Source organism: Pseudopipra pipra, chromosome 2 (assembly GCF_036250125.1).
Source record: "Pseudopipra pipra isolate bDixPip1 chromosome 2, bDixPip1.hap1, whole genome shotgun sequence".
Classification (NCBI taxonomy): domain Eukaryota; kingdom Metazoa; phylum Chordata; class Aves; order Passeriformes; family Pipridae; genus Pseudopipra; species Pseudopipra pipra.
This window is the reverse complement of record NC_087550.1, coordinates 111,621,113-111,645,865: the sequence shown is the minus strand read 5'-3', so window position 1 is coordinate 111,645,865 and position 24,753 is coordinate 111,621,113. Positions and strand designations below refer to the sequence as shown.

The 24,753-nt window shown below is 42.6% G+C and overlaps 1 protein-coding gene across 2 annotated transcripts in view; it reads right to left on the bottom strand.

Annotated features, from left to right (window-relative positions):
• The window catches only part of ATP6AP2 (ATPase H+ transporting accessory protein 2), a 51,509-nt gene that overhangs the window by 6,171 nt on the left and 20,585 nt on the right, over window positions 1-24,753 (bottom strand). Inside the window, exons 1-2 of one of the 2 annotated variants that reach the window (XM_064646880.1) lie at window positions 4,109-4,239; window positions 1,216-1,346 (exon numbers count right to left, since the gene is read on the bottom strand). In XM_064646880.1, coding sequence (XP_064502950.1) covers window positions 1,216-1,346; window positions 4,109-4,163 — 186 coding nt within the window. In that variant the 5' untranslated portion in view covers window positions 4,164-4,239. Of the gene's footprint in view, window positions 1-1,215; window positions 1,347-4,108; window positions 4,240-24,753 lie in introns of those variants that run through there. The other variant, XM_064646881.1, reaches the window with a different exon arrangement.

Genomic DNA, 24,753 nt, shown 5'->3' with positions numbered 1-24,753 from the left:
AAACCTACAGTTTCAGGCCTTAAATGAATAATAATTTAAACACTTCCTTCCCTGCCTGCTTCCAAGATTTGAAATAATACTAATAGAGAACTATTCCTAAAGGATGGTATGGACCCAGCACAGCAAATGAATTCCAAAGTTTGGCAAAGGCACAGGGTGTGTACTCAAACAATTTTTTCCAAGATAACCATGACACATCTTCAGATAACCAGTATGCCAAATGTCAAGTGGTCAAAATGGGCCAAACCCTATTGTTTTGCTGGGTGTCTTTACATGCAACACACACAATACCATTCAATACATTGTTTCCCCTTGATAAAATAATCAAAATTTACTTCTTAGGCATACAGCTTTTACGAGTTTGTTACTAGTTTGATGATGAAAAGACCATAATTAATTGAAAGCAATATATTTTCAGACAAATTCCAAAACACAGGTTAAACAGACCTGCATTCAAACCAGCCTTATCAGACCTCTTCCCTAGCTGCAGACTGGAAGAAGTGGGAACTGGCTGCCCACACCAGCCTGCAGATTTGAGTATCTGGCTGCACACAGACACTGCTAGAGATGCCTGGCTATCACACTTTTATGTACTGCTTCAACAGCCATCCCTGCTGAAGCCCAGCAAAAATATCAGTAGGCAAGACTGGAATCAAGCCAAGGGCTCCTTCTCATGTGCCCCACTTTAAACATCACCAAAGCTATATCCAAACACTTAATGTTGGAAAACACAAATCATGTTTTCAAGTATTTGGATTACTACTTAAGTAATAACCAGCCTACTTGTTCTTACTAACTCTGCCCAGCAGACAGGTTTGCTGACCTGACAAAACGCCTGCCTTGCCAAGGCATTTCTCACAGTCCTCAGAGAACTCAAGAGCAGAGCCCTGTGCAGAGTGACAGGGCTGTGTGTGACCACGGATGGGGGGATACAGCACACAGCTGGGTCTCAGAGGAAGTGAGGAACAGCACTGTAAAGCCTCTGCAGGCTTCCTTCTATGGCTGATGATTCAAACTGGCCAGCCAGCACAACCTCTGGCTGCTCACATGACAGACACAGCTCTGTGCTCGGAAACCACCTCGGACAAGTCATGCATTCCCCAACACAAACAGGAGGGTATTTTATATATTCCAGCACATGACAGGAAGATTTGTGTGTTGAGTGAGCAGGTCTGTAGTTTTAGAGGTGTTTCAAAACCAAGACCTGAAACGTACTTCTTCAACAGAGAAGCCCATGGTTAATGCAGCGACATCTGGGATCCGCTCGCCAGGAATGGGCCAACTTCCATCTCGGAAAACAACTGACTGAGGTGATCGTAAGATACTGAATTCATCTCCACAGACACCTGAAAAACAAATACAAGAAGTTGCCAGAGTTCTTGCAATCTTTCCCTTACATGGAAAAAGGGATATTAGAGCTTTCTTTCAATCCTTCTTCCCCCTCTCATGCCCATCACTTTGTGTAAAACAAGGAATGAGAACCTTTCGTTTTGGTGCTCTGGAATACAAAATAAGGTTTCTATACAGCAATGACTAAGGACGAACAAATCCATATTAACAGAAGCAGGACCATTATTCAGGCAACAGCACAGAACAGTTCTATGCACTCACTAACTGGCTGCCAGCAGTGCTACAGTTGAGATCTGCTAAAGCAAACTCTCAATGGAACCAGGCAGACTCCAAAATCCTGTTCAGCTCACAGCGCATCAACACAGCCCTGTTTGCTTCCAGGACTGCTTGGCATAACACCTCTGTTCCTGCAGACAACAGCCTGAGCCACTGTGCCCAGAGCCAGGAAGTCCAGCGGAGTCTGTCAGTGCTGGATTAAACTGAGCACTGCCAGGACAACCTGGATCCTGCAGAACAGCTCCCATGGCCCTGCTCTGCCTCCTCCACCACATGACACTGTGAGATGCTTTTCTTCCCCTGGATGCAGTGCTGGATTTGAGCTGACTGTGTGAAGCCCCAGCCTGCAGTATTTCTCATGTTGGGTTTTCACTTATCTGGGATCCCCCTTCACTCTCTCCCCCATTAACTCAAATAGCAGAGTTGACTAAAAGCATATTTTTAAACTCTTTTATGGTGAGAGTAATTTACTGCTTAATAAAGTCAGGAAGGACTCCATAGGTGTAAAACATGGGCTTGTTTCAACCTGGCTTCCTCCTTTAAAGTCGTTTAAGCATAGCTGCAATACTGTGTGAATAAATTTTAAAACTTATTTGGTGTATATAAGCAGTGACACACACACACAGCAAAATTTCAGGCATATGCTCCTCAATGACCAGTCTGAGAAGGTTTCCAACAAAAAACTGATCTGACACGAGATATGAGAAAATCAATATATATATATAATAAATATAAATAATATAAAATATATATAATAAATATTCGCAGGTCTCTAAGCTGAAGTTCTAATCATAAAATGTGTCTGACTGCATACTTCAAAATTATATGAATAACTGTCTAAAGAAAATAAAGCTATTTAGTCATATGATTACTGAAAATTGATTACCAATCCAAGCAGCAATATACAATAGTTTTCCCAGGCATCTACAAATCTAAAAGCTATTTAAAAATAATGCAAGAGCAAAACGGTGTGCTGCGCAGCTAAAATCCTCCCTAACATTAAATTTAACTAAAGTGACCTTGAAGATGCTGTTTTAAAGCCTGGGTCATGATCATGCATACAAATGCTGACAGTAAATCTGAGCTGTGTTATGATAAACACAGTAAAGGACAAAGTACTGCTGTGCAGGCTGGGGAAGGGTGGCAAAAGGAAGCAAACAGGCCAAACCAAGCAACATATGTGAAGGAGATTAAAAAACTTTTTGATTTAAATTGATGCGTTGACTGGATTCCCTGCTGCCAATTTTAATGATAACTAAAATCAATTACAATTTTGAAGAGCAGAAATATTCCCATACCAATTTCTTTAGGAAGGAATTTACAAAAATCTGTAGGATTTCACATGTGGCTCTCCAGAAGGCAGTAAAACAGTCACAAGTTATGCAGGACAAAACTGGCTTACTTGGGGCTAGACTGCTCAGGTGAGTAAAATCATTTCAATTGCTAGACTTGTTCAAGATTTCAGTGATTAAAACTGAATTTGAAAAAGAGAACACAAGCAGATTCCCTGTAATTGCCTGTGGAATACTTAACCGAATTCCTACCCTGCCGAAATTGTACCTCAAGCTCTCAAAAGCCTTTGTGAACCTGGAGAACTAAGAAACATTGAGTGAAAAGTATTTAGAGGGCCTTGAAGTGTCATCACAAGCCCGACTCACAGCAGGTGACAGGAACCCTGTAGCGACCACGAAAGCAGCTCAGCAAAACATGAAAATTCACACAAAGCAACAAAATGAGGTGTGTTTATCACAGAATAGAGGTTGGAAGAGACCTCTAAGATGACCCAGTCCAACCATCCACCCAGCACTGCCACTGTAACCCCTAAACCACTACACCACATCACCCAGCACCACATCCAGAGCCTCTGGAACAACTCCAGGGATGTTGACTCCACCACCTCCCTGGGTGACCTATTCCAATGCCTGACCACTCTAACAGTGAAAACGTTTTTGTCTAATATCTCATCCCAATCTCCCTTGTCTCATCTTATAAAATTAGATTGTAATATAATTCATATACAATACCTGTAAATATACATTTACAATTATATTTTATTGTATATAATCTATATACAATAAGACATATCATGTATAATTATATATTCGTATTGTGTATAATATATAAAATATAAAATACATGTAATTTTAATAATAAATTTCTATAAATAATATAATTATGTAAGAAATTGATATTATTTATAATTTAATGTAAACCAGTCCTTGGTCAGAAAGGGAGAGGGAAGTGTTCGAGCAGCGTCTCTGGAGGTGGGTGGGAGGGGGTGTGGGGCAGGGAGCCGCAGCACGATGACAGTCCCCTGCTTCCACCCCTCGCTCCAGAACCTCGTACAGACAGACACACAGACAGACACCTCCACTCCCCTCTCCGCGCCCCTTCCCCAGCGCTGCGGCCCAGCCCCTCTCCCGCAGTCTCCCCCCGCAGGGGCCCTCCCCGCTCCCCCGACCCTGCTGTCTCGCCCACACACCAGCCACACAGGCAGCCGCCAGCAGCGCCGCCAGCCCCAGGGCCATGTCCGCCATGAAACACCGCCGGGCCGCGCCGTCGGACAGACACCAGAGAGCGCCCCGCCCACCGCGTTGACGGACAGCCGCCGCAGCCAATCCGCGGGCGGGATTCCGCGAGGCCGGGCGGGACTCTGCAGAACTGACCAATCGCAGCCCCTCCCGATCACGGGCTGAGCGGTCACCTGTGCAGCCGGGGGCGGGGTCTCACCTTGAGTGGCGTTTCCGTTCCGCCAATCAGGTCGCGAGATGTCTCTGCACCATTTTCCTCCCTGCACTGTGAACTCGGAGAGGAGAGACAAGTAGGCGTGAATGATTGACAGCTAATTCAACCAATCGAAGTGCGATTGGGCGGGACGGAGCGGTAATTGGCACCAATCAGAGAGCGAGGCCGCCGGCTCCACGGTGTCCGCACTTGTGAAGGGCTGTGGTTGTGAGGGTGTGAGGGGCTGGCACAGTCCCTGCCTCTTGTCCTGTCGCTGCCCTTGTCTTTATCCTTGTCCCTGCTCTCAGTGCCTTCTTCCCTGAACTTTATTAAGAACACCTACAGTAAAACACGCAGTGACTACCCCAGCCATGCCCGTCTCACCTCAGCCGCCATTGCCTGTAATGGGAACAGATGGGTGGTGCTTGTTGTTCGCTGTATGTGTAATATTCCTGCAGTACACCATGAGCCATCAAGTTGCGGGCATTTCCTGGAGTCTTTGCACATTTTTGGGCTCTAGATTATCTTGATGATAATCTCTGCAAATTGAGGCAGAGAAAACCGGGCTTTGAGGATGAACTGTCGCATGGCATGGGAGGTTAATACCCCCCATTTCATTGTCAGTAAAACTGTGTTAGGAGCACTTCAAATTAACCCTGACTTATTCTTTATTCTGTATTGTGCATCACAAAAACGGCACTGCATAATGGCTTTTGTAAAATAAATGCAAATAAATGCGTGTGAGATTTCGTGGATACTGAAGCAAAGAGTATGATCAAAACAGCTGTTTCCTGGTGGGTTTTTCTGTCTTGGAATTCCTCAGGAGGCAACATGTGTGAGTTCACAGGAAATCCAGAAATCCAGGGAGTGTTTTTATTCTTTTCTGCAACGCAGCAACTCTGTCACATCCACATGGTACAACTGTATTTATGTGCAGCACATGCCAAGGATTACTACCCATAGAGTTTATCCGACCAGATTCTGCTGTGCATTTAAAAATTCCAGCCAGCTATAGAAACACTTGGAAAACCTTCCCGAGCAACGTTTATGCACTGAAAAAATAAGCAAAAAAAACCAAATAAAAATGGTTGTCTAGGAGAATCAGTGAGTGGGTTCTGGAATGGCAGGTAGTAAAATGAAAGTGTGTGTACAACAAACAGTATTTAAGAGAGTAAAGTTATATGCTTGCCACTGCCACATGATAGGGTGTGACGACAGGCAAATCACTTACACCCAGCTTTTTATAGGTGGCAATAACAGTCTTTTCCTTGTCTGGGAGTCGATTTACATAAATGAAGAGGAGCTTCTGTTCCCACTGCTACCAGGTGGAAACTATACTTCAAATATGAAAATCATGCCAAATGCATAGACTACTCTGAAACTCAGCAGCAGGGCAAGTTATGAGCACTTCAAATGAATCCTCGCTTATTGTTTACTCTGTATTGTGCATCACAAAACCTGCACTTCGTAATAGCTTTTGTAAAATAAATGCAAATAAATGTCGGTGAGATTACCTGAATACTGTAGCAAAGATACGATCGAAATAGTTGTTTCCTGATGGGCTTTTCTGCCTTCAGAACAGGATTAAAAGAGCACAAGGGAGAGAAGGCCTGGATCACTGAACAACAAAGATATGGAATGATTGCTTTCCAGTGAGCCCAGCCTGTTGGTGCACTGAGCAAGGCAGGGTGATTTTAAAAATCATTTTATCTAGTAAGATGACAATGCTACCACAACATATATGCCCATGGGTCCTGGATTAAGGTTGTGTGGGTTACCTTACTTTTAGCATTTACTGGCTCTTGGGCACTCGACTTTGCAAGTGCAGTGTGTCTATTTTAGCATGGTTTCACCAAATTTTACCTTTCTAGGAGAATATGATTTGTGAAACTGCTAGAGGGCATTGGGTGGATATGATTCTGTCTTAGATGGGAATGTAGTGGTGTCGTGGTTTGGACCTTGTTTTCCCCCAGAGGCTGAGAAAAGTGGTAGACCCCAAGGGGTGGAAACCCCTGAAGTTTTGAAGTTCTGCCCAATGGACGCTCCTGCAGAAATGTAAACATATCACAACCAGACCGGACAAGAAGAGTTGTAGTTTTTGGTTGTTGGAGGTGGCCATGTTGTGAGCCACGAGGAAGGGGCTCTAAGCCCCTTGGGCCCTCTGGGCCCTCCCAGCCCCGGCTGAGGGGCTGCAGGGACCTGGAACAGCATAAAGCTGGGCTAGGTGCCTGTAGTTATGCCGGGAGAATGTTTTCTCCATGGGCACAGAGCAGCAGCCGGGACTGACCAGAGAAACGGTGGCAGAGAGCCAGGACTGATAAGGACCTGAACTGAAGGAGCAACAGAAACATGCAGCACTGCAGAGAAGACTCCTGGAAGACAGAGCCAGGAGAAAGAGAGCCAGCAGCTGAGAGACAGAGTTTGGGGTAAGACTGATACCAGATTCCCCAAAACTCCCTTGGAGACCCTCTTGGAGAAGAGGGACATGGACTTCTATTTTAGAGGAGCCTTGGAGTACAGCAGCACGAGAGAGAGAGGAGCTGAGAAGCTCAGGGCGTCCCGGAGCTGGACCAGGACGGCCAGATGGAATGCAGGGGGAGTTGACCTTGGCTCCCCCCCTTGCACTGCTGCCACGGTGGCAGCCTGAGAGACAGAGCACAGAGGCCCTGCAAGCAAGGAGCTTGAGTCTCCTGAAGATACCAGACCTTCACGAAGACCCCCCTGTGTCTTCGTGATATGACGTGGTGATACGACCTTGTCTGGGGTTACGAAGCCCACGGAAGACCCCTCGGTTGAGGCGATGGGGCCGAGGGAAGTTGGATATCTCCCTCGTTGAGTGCTGGCAGAAAGCCAGCAATCAGCTGCTGTATGTGGAGAAGACAGAAAGAAACCTGCTGCCTCAGAAGATGCTGCTGCTCAGAGACTGGAAGGGATCTGTCCTTCTTTCCCTCCTGGACTTTTATTTGGAGGGGAGAAGAGACCTGATCCACTGTAAATACTGTATGTCATGGTAGAGATAGTTATGATCGTGTGTATAATGTGATATGGTATTTATTTGTACAGTCATTGTAATATATTCCCTTTCCCCCACTTTGAGTCTGGTGTGTTTTGTCTGGAAAAGCCCATCTCACATTAGGCTGAGATGTGGGAGGGGGGATGGAGCTAGGGAATTGGATTTCGGGACTATCTCAAACCATGACAAGTGGAAAGTGCAGAGCAGGGAGAAGAGCGGACGAGGGAAGATGTTTTTTCATCTAAATTAAGGATTTCTTAAAATATGATTTGAAAAAGAAGGTCCTAGAGTGAATAAGACTGTTTTAAAGAAGGTGTATAAAAGGTGTTATAAATGTTACTCTCTTTGTGTTTCATATCCATGCATGTTAGCAATCATTTCAAATTTTGTATGACTATCCTGACACTGTTTTCCATAAAGCATTCACTCTGGAAGTCATACCAGAACCAAAGAGCATCATCTTATGTTTTCCACATTTGCATAATAAATTGTATTTTTGAGACTTTAGCATTCGCATTCCTCTTTTCTTTTTCTGAACTCTTGGTGCTAGGAATACTGTAATGTAATTCTACAAATAGAAGAGAAATTAGAGTTCTGCATTTGGATATTCTTCTATCCCATCTCTGCTACTCAAATTGCTTTTCTTCTTGAAATCACAGTGCAAACATGGTTTCACATGTATCTTATGTTCCCCTGTTCTCAGCTTGGTTTCTTTTTTGGGAAAATAATAAATAGAAGCAATAAATTTTATTATGAAACAGCCGAGTCTCACCAACTCTGTACACTGGTTTTTAGTGCCCACTGGGTATATCTATGTACCAGTGAAGCCCAGTATAAGAGAATAATACCATCACTTTGTAGGCTGGCAGAGCTCTAGCTATTTTCTCCAGGCTTAATTTAGATCCCAGCTGTGCTTTGAAGAGAGTGAGTTTTGTAATCCTGTAAGCAATACTTGTGACAAAATCTATGCACAGTAAAATTATTCTATTAAACTGATTTCATTCTGAGCTTCTGCTCAGGGCAAGTGAAAAATTGAGGCAACATGCACATTAGGTCAGAAATAATTTTTATAAAGCCATATACTGCTAATAGCAGTCACAAGAGCCAAGTGCCAGCTGTAGGCAAAATACCAGTGTTCAGTGTTCACTGGCTCTTTTAGTACCGTGCTCTGCAAAAATGTCTTCATCAGGAATTGCTCATGTGGTGATTGGATGCTGCCTTTGCCCAGAGCCCTGCCTGTACCAACAGCATTGTGGGTGAAGTGATGGTAGAAGAAGGAATATGAGGAAAAGGCTGAGTCAGAGAACCCGCCATTTGTCTGTACTGTACTGCTGTGTTATCACTGGATTTTGTTCTGTCACTACTAAACCCAGTGTAGTTGCTAGCAGAGTAACTGCCTCCACCATCGTTTCCAAAATATTTGCCTGGATGCTGTGATCACTGGGCCAGTTGTATCCTATAGGAAAGAATGAAATCCCAGTGGCAGGTGCCATTCAGAGATGCCAGGTCCAGAAGCACATGGGGTGAGCGATTCCCCCTTTGGTACTAGGCTTTACAGTCTCACAGAAAATTTACGCACAGAAGTTAAGTGTAAGCTTTTCAAATAAAATTGAGCAGACTAAACACTCTTTCCTGTGATGCTTTCTGACCTTGATGCACTGATGGAACACATGCTTAAACTGTACTGTTAGTTGGGCACCCCTTGTCCTGGGGTTTTGGGAGAATGGGACAAGTTTGAAAGACTCCGTTGGGTAGCTAGTTTTGAGACTGCTGGCATCCTGGGAGATGAGACACGAGACAATTGTGCACAAGTTGGTGATTTATACTGGGTGCAATATAACTATATTTCATGAGACGTGTCTATAGCTGATAGACATGTCTCATGAAAAGTTGTTGGTCCTTGCTGCTGAATTGCTTCACGATCTCTCTCCTGTCCCTGTTTGCAGACTCCATCCATGTAAGCAGAAACAGTTGTTGTTTCTGCAATTGTGGATACCAAGGGTAAATAAATCAAAGACAGCTCAAATAATTTCTAAAGGACTAAAAAAACACCCCCCAAAGAACAATAAAAAACTACATCAAACCCATTGTTACTGAGCCAAATCTTAGGCTGTATTAGAGCTGATTTCACGAAGACTCAGATAATAAGCAAAATATGAGTGCTCCTCTCTCTCAAAGGTGGATTTGTCTTTGATACTTCTTTGTGAAAGGAAAAGTGCCTTTCTCTTTTAGTTCTGTCACTCAATAGCCATCTTCAAGAGGATTGCTAGCTCTCTCTCTGTAGGACTGAGCCACAGTTAAAGCCTCCAAATATACATGAGAAGCCCATTTTAGGGTCCTTTTTGCTAGGTTCTATATGCGCATTATATAAAGAGAACTATTCATCTTTTTTTTTTGTGTCACAATGTCAAAACTGTGATCTTAGGATGCAGCTTGGGATGTAGACTTGACATTTTCTGACAGTTCTCTCCATAGCCTTGTTTCTGACTTTGCCAGCTACAGGCTCCCTGGATGTGAGAGTGCCCCTGTGTTTTGTCAAATGCAGTCCCAATCCTGTGGAGTTTGCAGTGGCTGGAACAGGATATTGATGAGGTGACTGACTCACCTGAGTTCCTTAGTGGGATCAGTGGGAAGATGAGGGGGACCTTGCCTCTGTGGCCTGTACTTCTGCCTCTGCTGCCCTCCCAGCCCGTGAGGGATCTCTCTGCCTTCAGTGACCACAGATGATTTTTAGAAATGTATTTTGTGGACATTTTGTTCCAGAACACAACACTACAGCCCACTGAGACCTCAATTTTGATGTAACAGTTCTGAGGAAGATGGTCATCTATAATACACCTAATTTTAGCAGTTTCAAAGTCACGTTAATAACTCTCATTCAATTAAGTCTACTGAATCAAAACACGTGTTTAATGTATTTTAATGGCATTGAAGATGGAGGGTGAGTATGGTTTTAAGGATAATTGATATAATTGAAGGTACTCAGATTCACTGTGTTGGTGTTGTAGCACTAATGAGGAATAAACCCCGGGAGAAGGAAACCCTGAAATTGTGGAGAGAAATTAAGAGATGTGTGTGTGTGTGTGTGCGATACATATGAATGGTAGTTGATCCGTTCGTTACATTTTCCTTCACCTTTTCTTGATGATTTTGGCAGTGAGGGCTGGACCAGGCGCTCCGGCAGGTGGGAATGCGCATCCCTAAACCTGAGCGCTTTGGCACCATCTCGTGGTCCAGGATGCGGCTGCAGCCGCGCTGGGTTCGTACTCGGATCCTCAGACCGAAAGTTAAAGGAAGCACAACCCTTCGGGAGCACTTTGGGTGTCCTGTCCTCAGCTTCCTGTCTTGTCCCACTACCCAGCCTTTCTGGGAAACAGCGGCTCAGAGCATCACCAGAGTGTATGACAGAAATTGAGTCAAAACAAGGGCAGAAGCCCAGAAAATAGAGAGCTAATGTATATGTCTCAAACACTGATAGCTGCATGGCTGTGGAGACAGCCAAGGATTGTTGGTAGTAACACACTGTGAGAAGGAACAGGATGTGGCTGGAGAAGGGGCCATACGGAGCTAGGGCAGCACTTTCCTAGGACAAACATTCTTGTTCTAGCTCGAGGAGATAAGCACAACACAGCACAGCACAAGTGCAGGAATGAGGCTGAGAAGCGGACATGGAATGTAGGGGCAGAATCAAGACCACCAAAGACCCCCGAAGCCCTTCAACCCATTTCCAGAAGGGTCTAGAAGAATGGACTGCACGTGATAACTAATTTACACAGAAAGTGAGAAACTTACCTCCAGCGCAGGGACAACTTACCTATAAAAAGATGCCCCCACAAAGCCCAGTGACCCCATGACCCTGGACACCCCAGCTGGATCAACGCTGGAGCCAGGACTAGTGATCTCTTTTTCTCTCTTCTTTTCTTTCTTTCTCTCCCTCTTTAATTCATCTCTCTCTTTCTCTCTTCCCTTTCAACTTATCCCTTTATCCAAACCCCACTGCTGTGTGCTTATACTACAAGGTCAGGGACAAACACACCAATTTCGATGCCAAGTGTGTAATTTACTAATAAAACTTCGTGAGCTTTTGGGGACCTTCTAACTTTTGTGATTCCTTTTGACCACGAGCATCTATGAATCTCGGGTGCTCCTTTCCCATTAAGGGAGGGTCACCACAACAAGAAAACACAAACTTTTGGTGGGAACTAGGATGAAACTGGCATTTGCCATTTCCTTCCAGGTCAATGTAGAATTTAAATTGTTCTGTTCCATCCCACTTGTTTGAGCTTATATGGTTTCATAAGAGGTAAGAAGGCAATTCACTACAATTTATTAGCTTATTATGGGGGAACTCGCCTTCAGTAGTGCCAGGCTAAATCTTACAGGCAATCTGCAAAATCTCATAAATTGCACCATGAGGAGATTAGCACACCTTAGCTGACAACACTTGAAGCATCTCTGTTCCTAATTCTTGTTAAAGACTGAAGCTGGTACCTTAGTCGCCAAAAGCTAAAAGAAGAGCAAGAGCATTATCCTTGCTCTGAATGCAAGAGCAATACCAAGAACCTCATCCCTTCTCTGCCACCACTGCTTAATATTAGCATCAAAACCCAACCTGAGCTTGTGGGTATAGGGCTGTCAGCCACTTGTCACTCAGTCAGTTGGGAAGTGACTCTCCAGCAGGTCAGAACTCAGCAGTAACTATCTGTGTCCGTACCCGCACACAGCTGTGACAGCAGGGCGGGGTGCTTTGGCTGCATTTTGGTGAAAGGTAAAGCTAATTTACTCTTTCTCCATACCTAGCAGGTTTTAAGAGTTGGCTTCTGAAATTTGCCTTCATCACTTCTCCAGCTGAGAAGAGCAAAGGTGGTCTTCTATACTTCTGGTTAATGAGGCCTCTCTGCTGTGACCTTTTGTGTTTTGCAGCCTCACAAACCTAATATCCTGTTGTGACTACTCAGCCTTTCTTGAAATGCACCTCTTCTTCCAGTCTGAGAAGATTTGGGATGTGATGAGAAAGAGAGAGGTAAATTTTACATTCTTCCCCCTATGGTTAAAGAGATTTAATTGAAGTTCACCCAGGGGGGAAGTCACTACCAGCAGATAAACACCTTAGCTTGCTATTTCTATTAAAACAGTTAACAGTGGAGTAGTTAAGACTTAAAATATAATTTTTTGTCATTAAGCTTTTATGTTACCTCCATCCTGAGCTCAACAGAAGCTCCTGTTGAAGAATCCAGGTGCTTTAGATATGTCTTATATTTTGAAGGTAATCATTGCAACCGTTAGTGTGAAGATTGCTGAGCTAAGCTTGTGGCTTCTTGTTTTTGGTGTTTCTGTTCTCTCCCAAGTCTGGTTATTGCCCAGACCTTTGTTTTGCATTGTCTGTGGGTCTCCTCTCAGTTTACTGAGTGGATAGTGTGATCCAGCTCTTTTGTGGAGTTGGCTTTCTTAAACTTGAGAAAGCTGAACTGACTTGTTGAGAAGCAAGATGAGTATCAAAGTGAGGGCAAGGGAAGAGGCAGGAGTGTGTGGATGGGGGCAAGGGAAGTGGAGTCCTCCTTGTTTCGGTGCCCTGATGGCATTTGATTAGCACAGGCTGAATGCACCTCTTGGCCTCACATCTAAGACCAGCTAAGGTCAGGGGCCAGGATTAAACATTTTGATTCAGTTGCTACTACTGTCAGAAAAACTCCTGGTTCCCTTCCCCTGTTTGTGCTGCCTCCCTTGTGCTAAAGATCAAGCTGAGGGTCACTCCTTGGCAAGCACAGCTCTGTGAGCCAGCTCATGGTGTGGCTGTAGGAACATCCACCTTGCTGGAAGTAGTGAGGGAGGAGCCGCTGGCTGAAGCCACCTCAGCACCAGCACGGATTCATACCTTAGGTGACTATATGTCCATGGCTTTAGACCAGATTTTTTTCTCTGCCCTTCAAATTAGCCTTCCAACTGAAACACCTAAATATGAACATTCTGACTGTTCTCCTGTTAATCACACTTTCTTTAGTAGCAGGGCCAATTCTACTCAAACACAGTTGTGCTGCATCCTGGTCTCATTTGTTGCTGATACTTGTAGCAGGAGGAGTTGGCATGCTTCAGAGCTGAAGGGACAGCTCTGTAATAGTTAACAGATGGAAAGCCAAAGAGGGAACTAAAGGGACATAATGTTTTTGGTAATATACCATATGAGAAAATGACCCTTTTCCCATTGCATGTTACCTTATGGAATTTGAAACCACAGTGTAGCTGCATACACCTTGGGGAGGGTAAAGAAAGATTCAGCATTTTGACTACAAGCTGCAGAAGGGCTTTTTCTTTGTCTTATTTAACAATTTCTATAAGTATATTTTGGTGCTTGCTTTGGGTGTTTTCCCTAGTGGTCTCCCAATCTGATTATAGACTTGTTCAGCCAATTTCCATCTCAGGGTTTTCTGTCTGTCATTGGGTTATTGGAGAGCTGTTGTCAGATTTAAAACAACCCTTGTGAGGGTCCCCTGTGTTTAAAAAAAAAAAAAAAAAAGGGAAGAAAAAAAAGATCTGTTCATAAAGTGAAAGAGAGAAACTGGTCAAAAGTGCTCTGAGCTGTGGGTGAGGAAGCAGCCTGAGCAATGGAAAATGCAGGGCTTTGTCTGAGCAGTTGTGTGAAAGGGCTCTCTGAGCCAGTGTGGACTTGGCATAAGACAGATAACCTCGGTGGGGTTGAATGGAGTTTACCTTTTAGTGGCTTGAAATGAAATACAAAGGTGATGCATGAAGTGCATTATTCTCATAAGCCTCTGTGAAATGTCAAACAAAAATGTCTTTCATATAATGGCACAACAGAAGCTGAGAATCATGCAGGAAAAAAAATAGAGCCTTGAAGTAAACAATTCAGTTACTGGAACTATTGGAATGGAAAAGAAAAAGTTGTAACCTGGAATAGCAAGGTAAGGGATTAAAAAAAAGACAACGGAAAACCCATGCAACCTACTTTGTGGGTGGGTAAAAAATACTTTAGACTGACCCCTCTGATTAAATGTTGCTTATTCTAGTTCTTAAAAAAAACCCAAACAAAAAATCTAAAACCACAATAAGACCAAAAAAACCAAGAACTTTGCTGATAGAATGTTACTTGTTTAGAGATCCTACTACACAGGCCCTGTATAATATTTTTATGTATAATAATCATGTAACAGAAACTGTCTGGTTTACATTTCCAGAATTCAATGTCTTTTTTTATTGAATCTCTGTAGTGACTGTTCTTGGAGCACATTAAAAATATTTGCCTTAAAAACAATTCAAAACATTAATGAAACACAAAGAACTGGTACACCTAGTAGTAACAGGGTAGAAATGTCATCACCAACACTGAGTCATAAAAGAGCTTTGCAGTATTTCCCTGAAGCAGCTCAGTTTGCCAGTGCTGCTCACTCCAGCCAGTGCTTTTACTTCAGCATCTCTTAAGCATCAGAAGAGTTGCTTTCTCTTGACATTGAGCAAGGAACTTTGTTCAAGTAAATGTTGCCCCCAAAACTATGCTGTCTCTTTCTTTGGAAAACTTCTGCCTGGAACATTCTTGTGTCAATGAACACGACATTCCAGCGTAGTGATGCTGTGGTGACACTGCATTGCACTGTACTGCATTTGCCTCTTAAAAGGGGACATTGTAGTGTGAATAAATCACAGCACTTGTCCCAAACACAAGAGCTCATAAAATTCTTGCAATGATGTCTTAGGCCAGCGCTCTGGAACACTGCAGTGATTTTTAAAAGCTGTTGTGGTATTAGTTCATCTACAAATTACTTGTTCTGAGATGGCATTTTTGTAAAACTTATGTAATAAAAATTAAATAATGATAATGTTTTTTAAAGGAGAGATATTAAAAGTGCCCTATTCTGCAGACCGAAGCAATAATATGTTGGGCAGCATCAAAGCATTAAACAAGATGTTTTGCATCATTAACATTAAATGAAATGGCTTAACAAGCCAATAAATGATGAGAATAAACCAAAGCTATCACACAATACAGTTTTTGAAAGTGCCAGAAACAAATTTTCTGAAGCAAATAATTTTCCAATAAAACTAGATGAAATTAAAAGGAACATGTTTTTCTGATTACTTAATGCAAGATCAGTTAAATGCTATTTTGCATATTCAGAGTACTGTATGTATTGTCTTCATAACAGCCTAATGAAACAGAAAGGAAGAGTGAGCATCATTTTATTTTGTAAAGCGAGCAAATAAAGGAATTACATCAGGAATACTGGAAAAAATTGCCTCACTCTGAAATCCATATTGTAGTTAAATCTTTAAGTCCTGCTTTTTCTTTATTTTCTGAGTCTGCAGAAAGCTTTTACACATGACATTCCATAGACAAAGCTATGGACAGAACAGTACTTATAGAAGGGGGGGCCATTTTGGAACCTATGGTGTTCCACTATGGAGAGTTTAGTTTTTACAGTGTGATATATGTGTGTGTGTTAGGCTTTACAGTTACAGACAAGAAGGCAGGTTTCGTGCTCCACAAAGTTTTGTCTAGGGCAAGGCTGGGAAATATTTGTTGTTGGGTAGCTGTGACCTGTGACTTAATTTGATGTTGTGGGATTCTTTTAATTTTTAGATAAGGGAAGTTGTAATGGGGCTAGTCAGGTCTCTTTGAAGGTCAGTGAGGAAAGCCCATCCTTGGGCTAACACAGAGTTGGTCAGATTAACATGCTTCTCAGTTCTACTTTGTATCTGCATGCATAGCTACAGTCCTGGGAGCTAAATATTTTTCATATCCAAAATTTATTGCTCTTGCTTTGGAAGATATTTTCCCCTGTGCAGGATGGCACAGATGAACCTGAGAGATTTTATCAAACTCATTACTACAGAACCTGCACACAGCGTTCTCAGATGAGAATATATCTCAGGATACTAATTCTGTCCTTTTGACATTCCTGTGTTTTTAAAACAAACCCTTCACATATGTGCATGCCCAGCCAAATTCTGCCATGGCAGTGCCAGGCCTTCTCCAGTAACTTCAGTAGGTTATAATTAGCACTCCACTGCTATATACCATTTTTTCTTCCAAAATCTGATTAAGGAAAACTCTTGTGGTAATTATGAGCATCTGTTAAAGTCCATGATATAACCCCACAACACCTTCTTCATAAGCAGAAGGATGGGGAATATTTCTTTTTTTCAGTAAAGTAATTTTCTGAGGGGAAAAAAGAAGTATTTTCACCCATTCCTAGAATAGAACAATGGGAATAGATTTGGTTATGGTGGTTTCTTGGGTCAAGCAAGCAATAAATCCATGCAAAGAAGTAGCTGAAAAGACTCTTGGGGAGTTCATGGATTATACTTGCCTTCAGTCAATTTTTATTTTGTTTAGTTTTACATTAATACCCACTTAATGTTTTTCTTAACTGGTGTTTTCATCAGCTATTGTTTCTCTCTCAACACATTGCATTGAAAGGAATTTTGAGACAAGCCCCTCATAATTCCCAAAACTCTTCCAAGCTCTGTTCTTACATGATTTGACTGATTTTGATTTCTCATTGCTCCCTTTTCACAACAAACCCCACCTTCCTTTACTGATGGTCAGAGAATGCTCCAGAGTCCTTTTCCCTGACAGAAATAGGACTTAGAAAATAATGAGTGAAAATTCTCCTCTCCCTCTCGCTGCTGTCGAGTGGGGCAGTGGGCTGCTCCATTCCTCCACTGGGAGATGACTTTAACAGAACTGTAGATCCAATGGTGAGAGTTTGGGGTTATTTCTCTTGCTGCAGGGGAAATGCCCACGGTGGTGGTGACTTTCTTTGCAGAGAAGTCCCAATAGAAACTGCCTGTTTCCCATGGATGGGTTCGGACAATAAATATTTTTTTGTTCCTTGTATCTTGCTCTGAACTGTCATCATGATGCCAAGCACTTTTTCCTTCTTTACTTGTAAGGTGACACTGCAGTCTTTCTCTGAGGGGCCTAAGAACCACAAAGGTGGATTTGGGCAAATCTGTGATGGATGCTTCTTGCAACCAAGTGTAATGATGCTCCATGCTCTAAGGCCTAGGTCATGGACACAAGCAGCAAAATTTCAAACAAATATAAAGGGCTACAAGCAAAATTAAAGCTAATATGAAAAATAAAGCTTTAGAAAATAGTTTTCCACATTAAACTTGGCAATTTATTGTGTTTTATAGTCTTTTAATTGATGTTTTCTCAGAGACACATCACAGACCAACACCACCACTGACCCCTACAGCAATAGCATTTTCTTTCTGATTCCAGGGGGAGCTTTGAGTTAGGCCCTAAAGCTTTGAACCTGCTCTTACCTGTCTTTAAAACAAAATGATGGATCAGTTGTCAAAATGAACAAAACAACTGGGACTTTTGGAGATCCCTTTTCACCCTGAATTAATCTTCCAGAGGTGCTCAGCTCCTGCTGGTGCCTGTGCATTGTCATCAATGCTTTCATTGCAGTGTCTGCACTATCTTCATATTTTGGTGACTTCTCCATTGGTGAGTGCAGTTGAGCTTGACTTTGTAAATGCTTTTAGGATCTTGGAGCATTGTTGGACAGCCTTCGATAGTATGTGTGTGACAGCATGAGCATCTGGAGGGTTTGTGTGCAGATAAAGCATCTGTGATGTTAGGAAATCACTGTAGTGTTTTTGCCAAAATGAAGTTGAAATGTCCATATCTAATTGAATGGCAGCTTTTGAATCACAAACTGGAACTTTCTATGCTACAAACACACACATGGATCTTATGGCAGAAAGAATAGTTTCCAAATCAACACAGGGAAATTATGCAGCTAACTCCCTAGCACAATTAGAGAGTACTAAAGGCATGTGAAACAAAAGTCATTTTTAAAGCTAACAAAATAATCACAGGTTGAGGTTTTCCACAGCTTTATAAAATGAAGCCAAGAATCATTTCAATGCCAGATAAAAGTTTTGGTCCATAAAGAGCAGCTGTGTTGTGCTACTTTACACAAAACAAATAAGCCAGTAAAGTTTTACAGGAGATGGTTATACCAGACTCAACACGCCTAACAAAGAGGCTTTACTAAAGAAACAAAAATATTTTTTTTTTACCTTAAAGAACTTGTGTGCTTCCATGCTTTAGGGAAGATGATTTAAGGGCTGATGTCTTCTTGGTTGTGCTGCAAGTTCAATGATCTGAGAGACAATGTAAGTGGAGAGACTGCATGTCAGCTGATGGATGAAGCTGATGTAATTAAATTCAGGTCATCATAATGTAGAAAGAGTTTCATTGAGATAAATAGTGTCTGCATACCTCAGCCTTGCGGGCTGTTGATAATACATCCCCTAAAGTGCTAGCCCCAGCCCTCATTCTATCTGGAGCTCCGTGGAGTGACTGAAAAGGCAATCATACTTTAAAATTGGACACCCTTTGTGAATTAGCAATGGTTTGCCCATAAATCATCCATAGGAGCTTTCTGCAAGGTGTCTGCTCCTTTCCAGCTTCTGTCCATAAAATACTTACATTTGAACCTGTTTGGTAGAAATGGGGTGTGTGGGGATGAGTTGCAGAGACTGCTCTTAAAATCCAAGTTTACCTTAACCTCAGCATTTGCAGTGCTCCTGCATTTAGAGTGGAAAAAGGTGGGAAACTCCAAGGTCTTTCTAGCTGTTGTGAGTGCAAAACAACAGTCAGGGCTGGTTCTCAAGTTCCTCATTGCTTTTGGACTGGTCAGTCTGGCAGTGGGGAATTCTCAACATGCCAAGGGAAGTGAAGCTGTAGAGAGGGAGAAACTCTACTCTCTTGGCACTTCACTGTCTCCAGCCCTTCAGGAACCCTCTCCAGTTCTCACAAGTTCAAGCACCCCATGATGAGAGAGGCTGGGTGAGGGCCAGCATCGTCCGAGAATCAGCGCAGGCTTACTAGCATCCCATCCCTTCTCCTGGGCTTAACATATCTTGGAACAGTGAGCAATCTGGCCCCCTCCTCAGAAAGCTCATGTCATTTCTTCCATGTCCTGTGTTGGCTGAGTCCCTCCCGAGTGAGCAGGCGGGTCAGCTTCACACAGTGCAAGCCATTTTCACTGGGTTTCTCAGAGAGAGACTGTGTTTCAGCTGAATTCAAAGCAGCTGGATAGTCAGGAAAAAACATTTCTTCTTGTCCCTTGTGTCTGTGTAGATCTGGCAGCCAGTGTTTTAGCACATTATTATCTTTTAATTCCCACAGTTATTGGGCATTGTCCAATTCATAAAATGCAGACTTATTTGGATCTTGGAGCAAGTATGGTGAAAACACAAAGAAAGACAGCTGAGGGGAAAGGTTCCCACTTTTCCTAAACTATGGGTATTTGTTTCAGGTTTGGAATAAAGGTTGAGCTGATTCTTTTGTTGTTCAAGTTTTGGGGAGGGAGGTGGGGAAAGAGTCTTGTGTTGGGCAATTTCATAGAATTTATTTTATTGAGATTAATGCAAGTTTTTAATTCTTATTCCAGTATTGAGAAATAAAGAAGACAAACACTCAGCGAAAATACCACTTCCCTCTCTGAAAGCTCTCCTTCCCTGCCCCATCCCCAATCCCCTCAATGCACACCATGCTTTATCTCCTTGATGAGACAATGAGCATCACGGAAGGTTGTGATCAGTGCTTGTTTTTTCCTTTTCTTTTACTGCTTCTTGTTTCTTACTCAAATGCTCTCATGAGGTTCCTTCACGGGCCACAGTCCCTGCAGAGGTGTAACTGCTCCAGAAACTCCTCACCCTTGCTCCAGCCTCTCCTCTTTCTCTGCCACTGCTTTGCCCTGGATTGGGCTCCTCTTGTTCCTCCTTTTTCTCCAGCATCTCCCCTGCACTGGTGTCTCTCTTGCCCCTGCTTGGGCACCTCTTCTTGTTCTGTGCTTTTGCTAGTATCCCTCTCTCTATGGCATCTCTTCTTGTTTAGTGGCTGCCACCTTTCTTAAATATGTTTTTGCAGAGGCACCATATGCTCCTCTTATGGGTTTGTTCTTGATGAACAAGTGGGTCAGTGTTGTCTGTTGCAAAACCAGCTGGAAGTGTCTGTGACCAGCACAGGGCAACTCCTCACCTCCCACACAGGTCATCCCTGCAGCCCCTTCTCCTGCCAAAACCTTACAGTTATGCCCAGTATAGCGAATCCTTCCAATTATATCTCTCTTTAATGTATATCATGCTGATCTCTGTGAGCACTTTTGTTATCTTATCTTCAAGTACATCTGGCTATGGTGCTCAGCACCTTTCAGAGTTGAGCTCTGAAATGAAAATTATTATAACTGTAGCAATTCTGTCTAATAATGTATCTTGCATGTACACATACACTTTGCTGCCAAAGAAACCTAGGAACTATCCATAAATAAGAGCAAATAAATTAGAATATGTAAAGCATTTTAACACAAGTGTGAGTATTTTTGAGGTTTGGGGAAACATGGCTAGTTTAACATTAATTTTTCACAATCCTCTAGTTTCTTCATCTGTTCATAAATTTAAAAAGGCAGTGAACATCACTGTGACATTTCTAACTTAAACAACAATAAGAAATGTATCATATATGTGTTATTACACACATATAAAATACCAGTTTATAGGGTTGAACTCTAGGTTATTTGATCAAATCAGACTTGAATCTCTATGTTGAACACAAGCCAAATTGCTAGGTCTGTATGTAGATAAATACCTAAACTATTTCTGGGTGATGAGGTACCTGGATACCAGACATGCATTCAGCAAGCCTTGTGATCTCCTCATATCTCCAGTTGCTGCAAGTTTGTTTATAAGTTCCAGTGATCCTGTCTGGTGTCCTCTTTTCTTCCTACTGCTTGGATTATGGCATAGTCTGGGTCATGGCTGCACCTGACAAGGAAAAACGAGTTTGTGCAGACCTTAATTAAGGCAAGAAGCCATAAGATATGTGTGTGCCCCATGTGCTCTTTATTTTATAGCTATATATTTTAAAGCTTTTATCTTTTATTGTTCCAAGGTGGGTATAAAAAGTTAGACCTGCAGAAGGACATGAGCCACCACAAGGCATAGTAGGTGATTAAGTCTGATATTTAGAGCCTCAGCCAGAAACTTGCTGAAATGAGACAGTGTTACCACCATCCCTGCTTCTTCACCACACCACTCCACTCCTGCACATGGCACTGGGGTTCTGCCCTCTCTCTCTGGCTGTGTGGGCAGCCCAGGCACCCCAGGGAGTCACCAAACCACTGCTCCCTTCCCTGGACATCACCCTTAAAACTGCCAACTGATAATCCTGAAACTCTTGACCTACCTGAAGCTCACAGCATTATCTATGACACTGAAAAGGGGATTTCAGTAGCTTTCAGAACTTCTGAATAGTGTCACCTCAGCAGTATAAATCCCTAAATTATTATATGTGTGAATACATGTTTTTTTAAACTCTTCTCTCCCTGCTCATTGAAGGGGGTTTGGACTAGATGACCTTTAAAGGTGCTTTCCAACCCAAACCATTCTATGATTCTATGATTTCTTTTCTGCTGTGGTGGAGGCAGTTGCATGCAAAGCTAGCACAGCTCTATTGTCCCAAAATAGCCCTATCCATGCTGTTACTTATTTTAGGAACACATATGGCCTCTCTTTCTTTAGCATTTGAGCATCTCACAGTCCCTGTGAGACTATTTTGCTATTGTCTCCCATTTTACACACGGGGGACTGAGACACAGAGATGGGGTGACTTAAAATAGTGCAAGGCACTTTGCATTCCTAAGAAGGAGTCCTGCAGATAATACAAGTAATGCCCTAGTGCCTCTGGTAGGACAAGGAATGGACCCTGTTCTTCCTGAGTCTCGGCTTGCTGCTTAACCTCTTGACCATGCTTTTTCATGGCAAGCCATTCTTTCATTTTAAAGATCATGCTTAGCTAGCAGCAACCTTCTGATTAATTTTCATCATCATGTGTAGAGTAAAACCAACTTTACCAGAGGTACTGCAGGAAAAGCATCCTAGTTGTCCTGGTTTATTCCAGTTCAGAGAGCAATAGACCCTTCCTGGCTAAGAACTAATTCCTGTTCCTCCCCTACTCCACATACATTTGCAGATGAGTCCATATAAAATTTTTAACTCTAGATGAAAAACCTTGGTCCCATCTTGGGCTTCCCATCTTCAGCCTTGCAGTGGAGTGTCAGCTCCAAAAATGGTGTTTTACCTAAAGCAATCTGATTTGTGGAGCTGTAGTCCTGATGAAGTACAAGACCGGCCAGAACTTTTGACCTCTGCTTCCCCTTCCTTCAAGGTACAAGAGGCCCCTGAGCTCTTGCACAGCTCCTGCCCCTGTGTCACGTTCCTTTCCTCGCAGGACAGCTGCAGAGCTCTCAGTTGAGCAAGACCCCTTGGCGCGCGCCTGCGTTTTCCCGTCAGCTTTCCATGAGAACAGTGCAGCTCCGGTTGGCAAGTGCTGGCCAGAGGCCTGGTGCTCCAATTCCCTCCCTCTGTGCACGAGGGACCTGGCCTGCAGCCACATTCTCACATTCCCCAGGCAAGGGAGGGCTACTGACCTGGGAGAAAACGCTGTCTGCAGACCTGGCTTCCAATGCCTTTTCTATGAGGGAAGATCACTTGAGGCCAGGTCATTCCTATTCTTTATTAAAAGTAAGGTCTGGAAAGCACAGTTTTATTTGTTTACAAATAGACTAAAATAGAATCCTTTGGATATGTGTAACACTCCCATCTCTGGATTGGAAAGCACTTTGTAAAGCATTGAATTAATTAAGCTTAAGAAACACTCCAGGGATACATAAGTATTATTACCCATATTTTAAAGATGAGGAAATGGAGACAGAAAGAGGATAAGGAACTGGAGTGAGAATGCACACTGAGTCACTTGTAAACTCAGAAATTAAACTTAAATTCAAGATTTTATATACTTCTCTGCTTGCAACTAGAATTGGCTAGAAAATGGCAATTTTCATCTCTTAAGGCATATGCCCCTTTCTATTATGAATAAATTATAAACATTTTTAGTTAGAACATTTAATAGAGTGGAATGCACCTATAATTTTCTATAATAGTCTTCATAAACAGTCAGTTCTTTGGTATCCATAGATCTGAAGTGCATGTTCCTGTCTAGGTGATGAGAGGAGAGTTAAGGTACAATTTTCCCTGGTTCTAAATAATAGGACCACGTTCCTTGTAATAAAAGCAGAACAGATAAAAGTTTATGTAGTTCCAGAAAATTCAATTAAGACCTGTCAGTGGTGACTATAAGAACAATGGATGCTGATTTCATCTAACACCTTTGATTTCTAATTTGCTTACTTCCCAAGAGGTGTCTTCTCCAAATGACTTCCCTTCCTTGCTCATGTTTGTTTCAAGAATTACATCATTCTCTTTTTGGCTTGCTTATCATTGCTCATAGTAAAAATCCCCAGGGGTATATAAATTAAAGCTAAAAAATACAAGTAAGTTTCCAGTCATCCAAATAGTGATGTTCTGGAAAAGTGTCCCAGGAAGAGTGGTGGTAGCAAACAATTTAGCTTATTAGTAGACTATACTTGGTAATTTTATGGAAGAGATTTTTGTGATGTAGTTTCTGTGATAATGAACCTCAAATTCAATGACCCATGAGATCTTTTCTACTCCAGTGTTATTAACAGAAGATGTTACTGATAAAGCAGGAGTTGGGATAGAAGTGAGCTCATTTTCTCAGCTCAGAGTTTTCTCAAGTGTGCTGGGGGTGTGGTGGTGAGCAACTGCTCTTGTCTGGAAAGGGGATAGATGCATCTAAACCATGGGAACCAAGGACAAGTCCTGAATTCTGGCTCTGAGTGCCCCGGTGATGCCTTGACTACATGTGAGGGGAGCTATGGAAACTTATCTCCCTCGCCGAGCCCTGAGTGAGCGCTGGCTTCCGTGGGCAGGGGGGCAGTGATCCATCTGTGGTGTTCTCCAAGAGGTCCCTTGGGAGCAACTGGAGAATCCCAGTGTGCTGGTTTGGTGCATGAGGAATGAGAAAATACCATTTTTGCACAGTCTCTTTTCTGTACTGCTTTTACACTCGAAGAGTTCTCACTTTTTTGAAACCCTTAGAGAACACCAGTCAGATAACGCTGTGGGCCATGAGCAATATATGCACGGGGGAAGTTAGGTTCAGTATCCAAGAGCAAAACTTAAGATTAAAGAGAGCAGTGTAAGGAGCAATGATATTTGAATTTTTAAAAATAATTATTGCCTTAGAGATCTGTCTTTTCATTTTACCAGTTAATTGATGTCCTTCCACTAATGTGTATATGGAAATAACCCACATATCAAAGTAAAGATTAGGAGATTATTACCTGTTTCAACATATAGTGCTGAAAGCATTAATTTCAGCTAAAAACACTGCTACCTCTTCTCACCTTAATTAGCTTTGTTCATTTGACTCAGCCTAATGTTAGAATGAAGCTAGTCCATGCAAGTGACATCATTCTATAATCAGACTT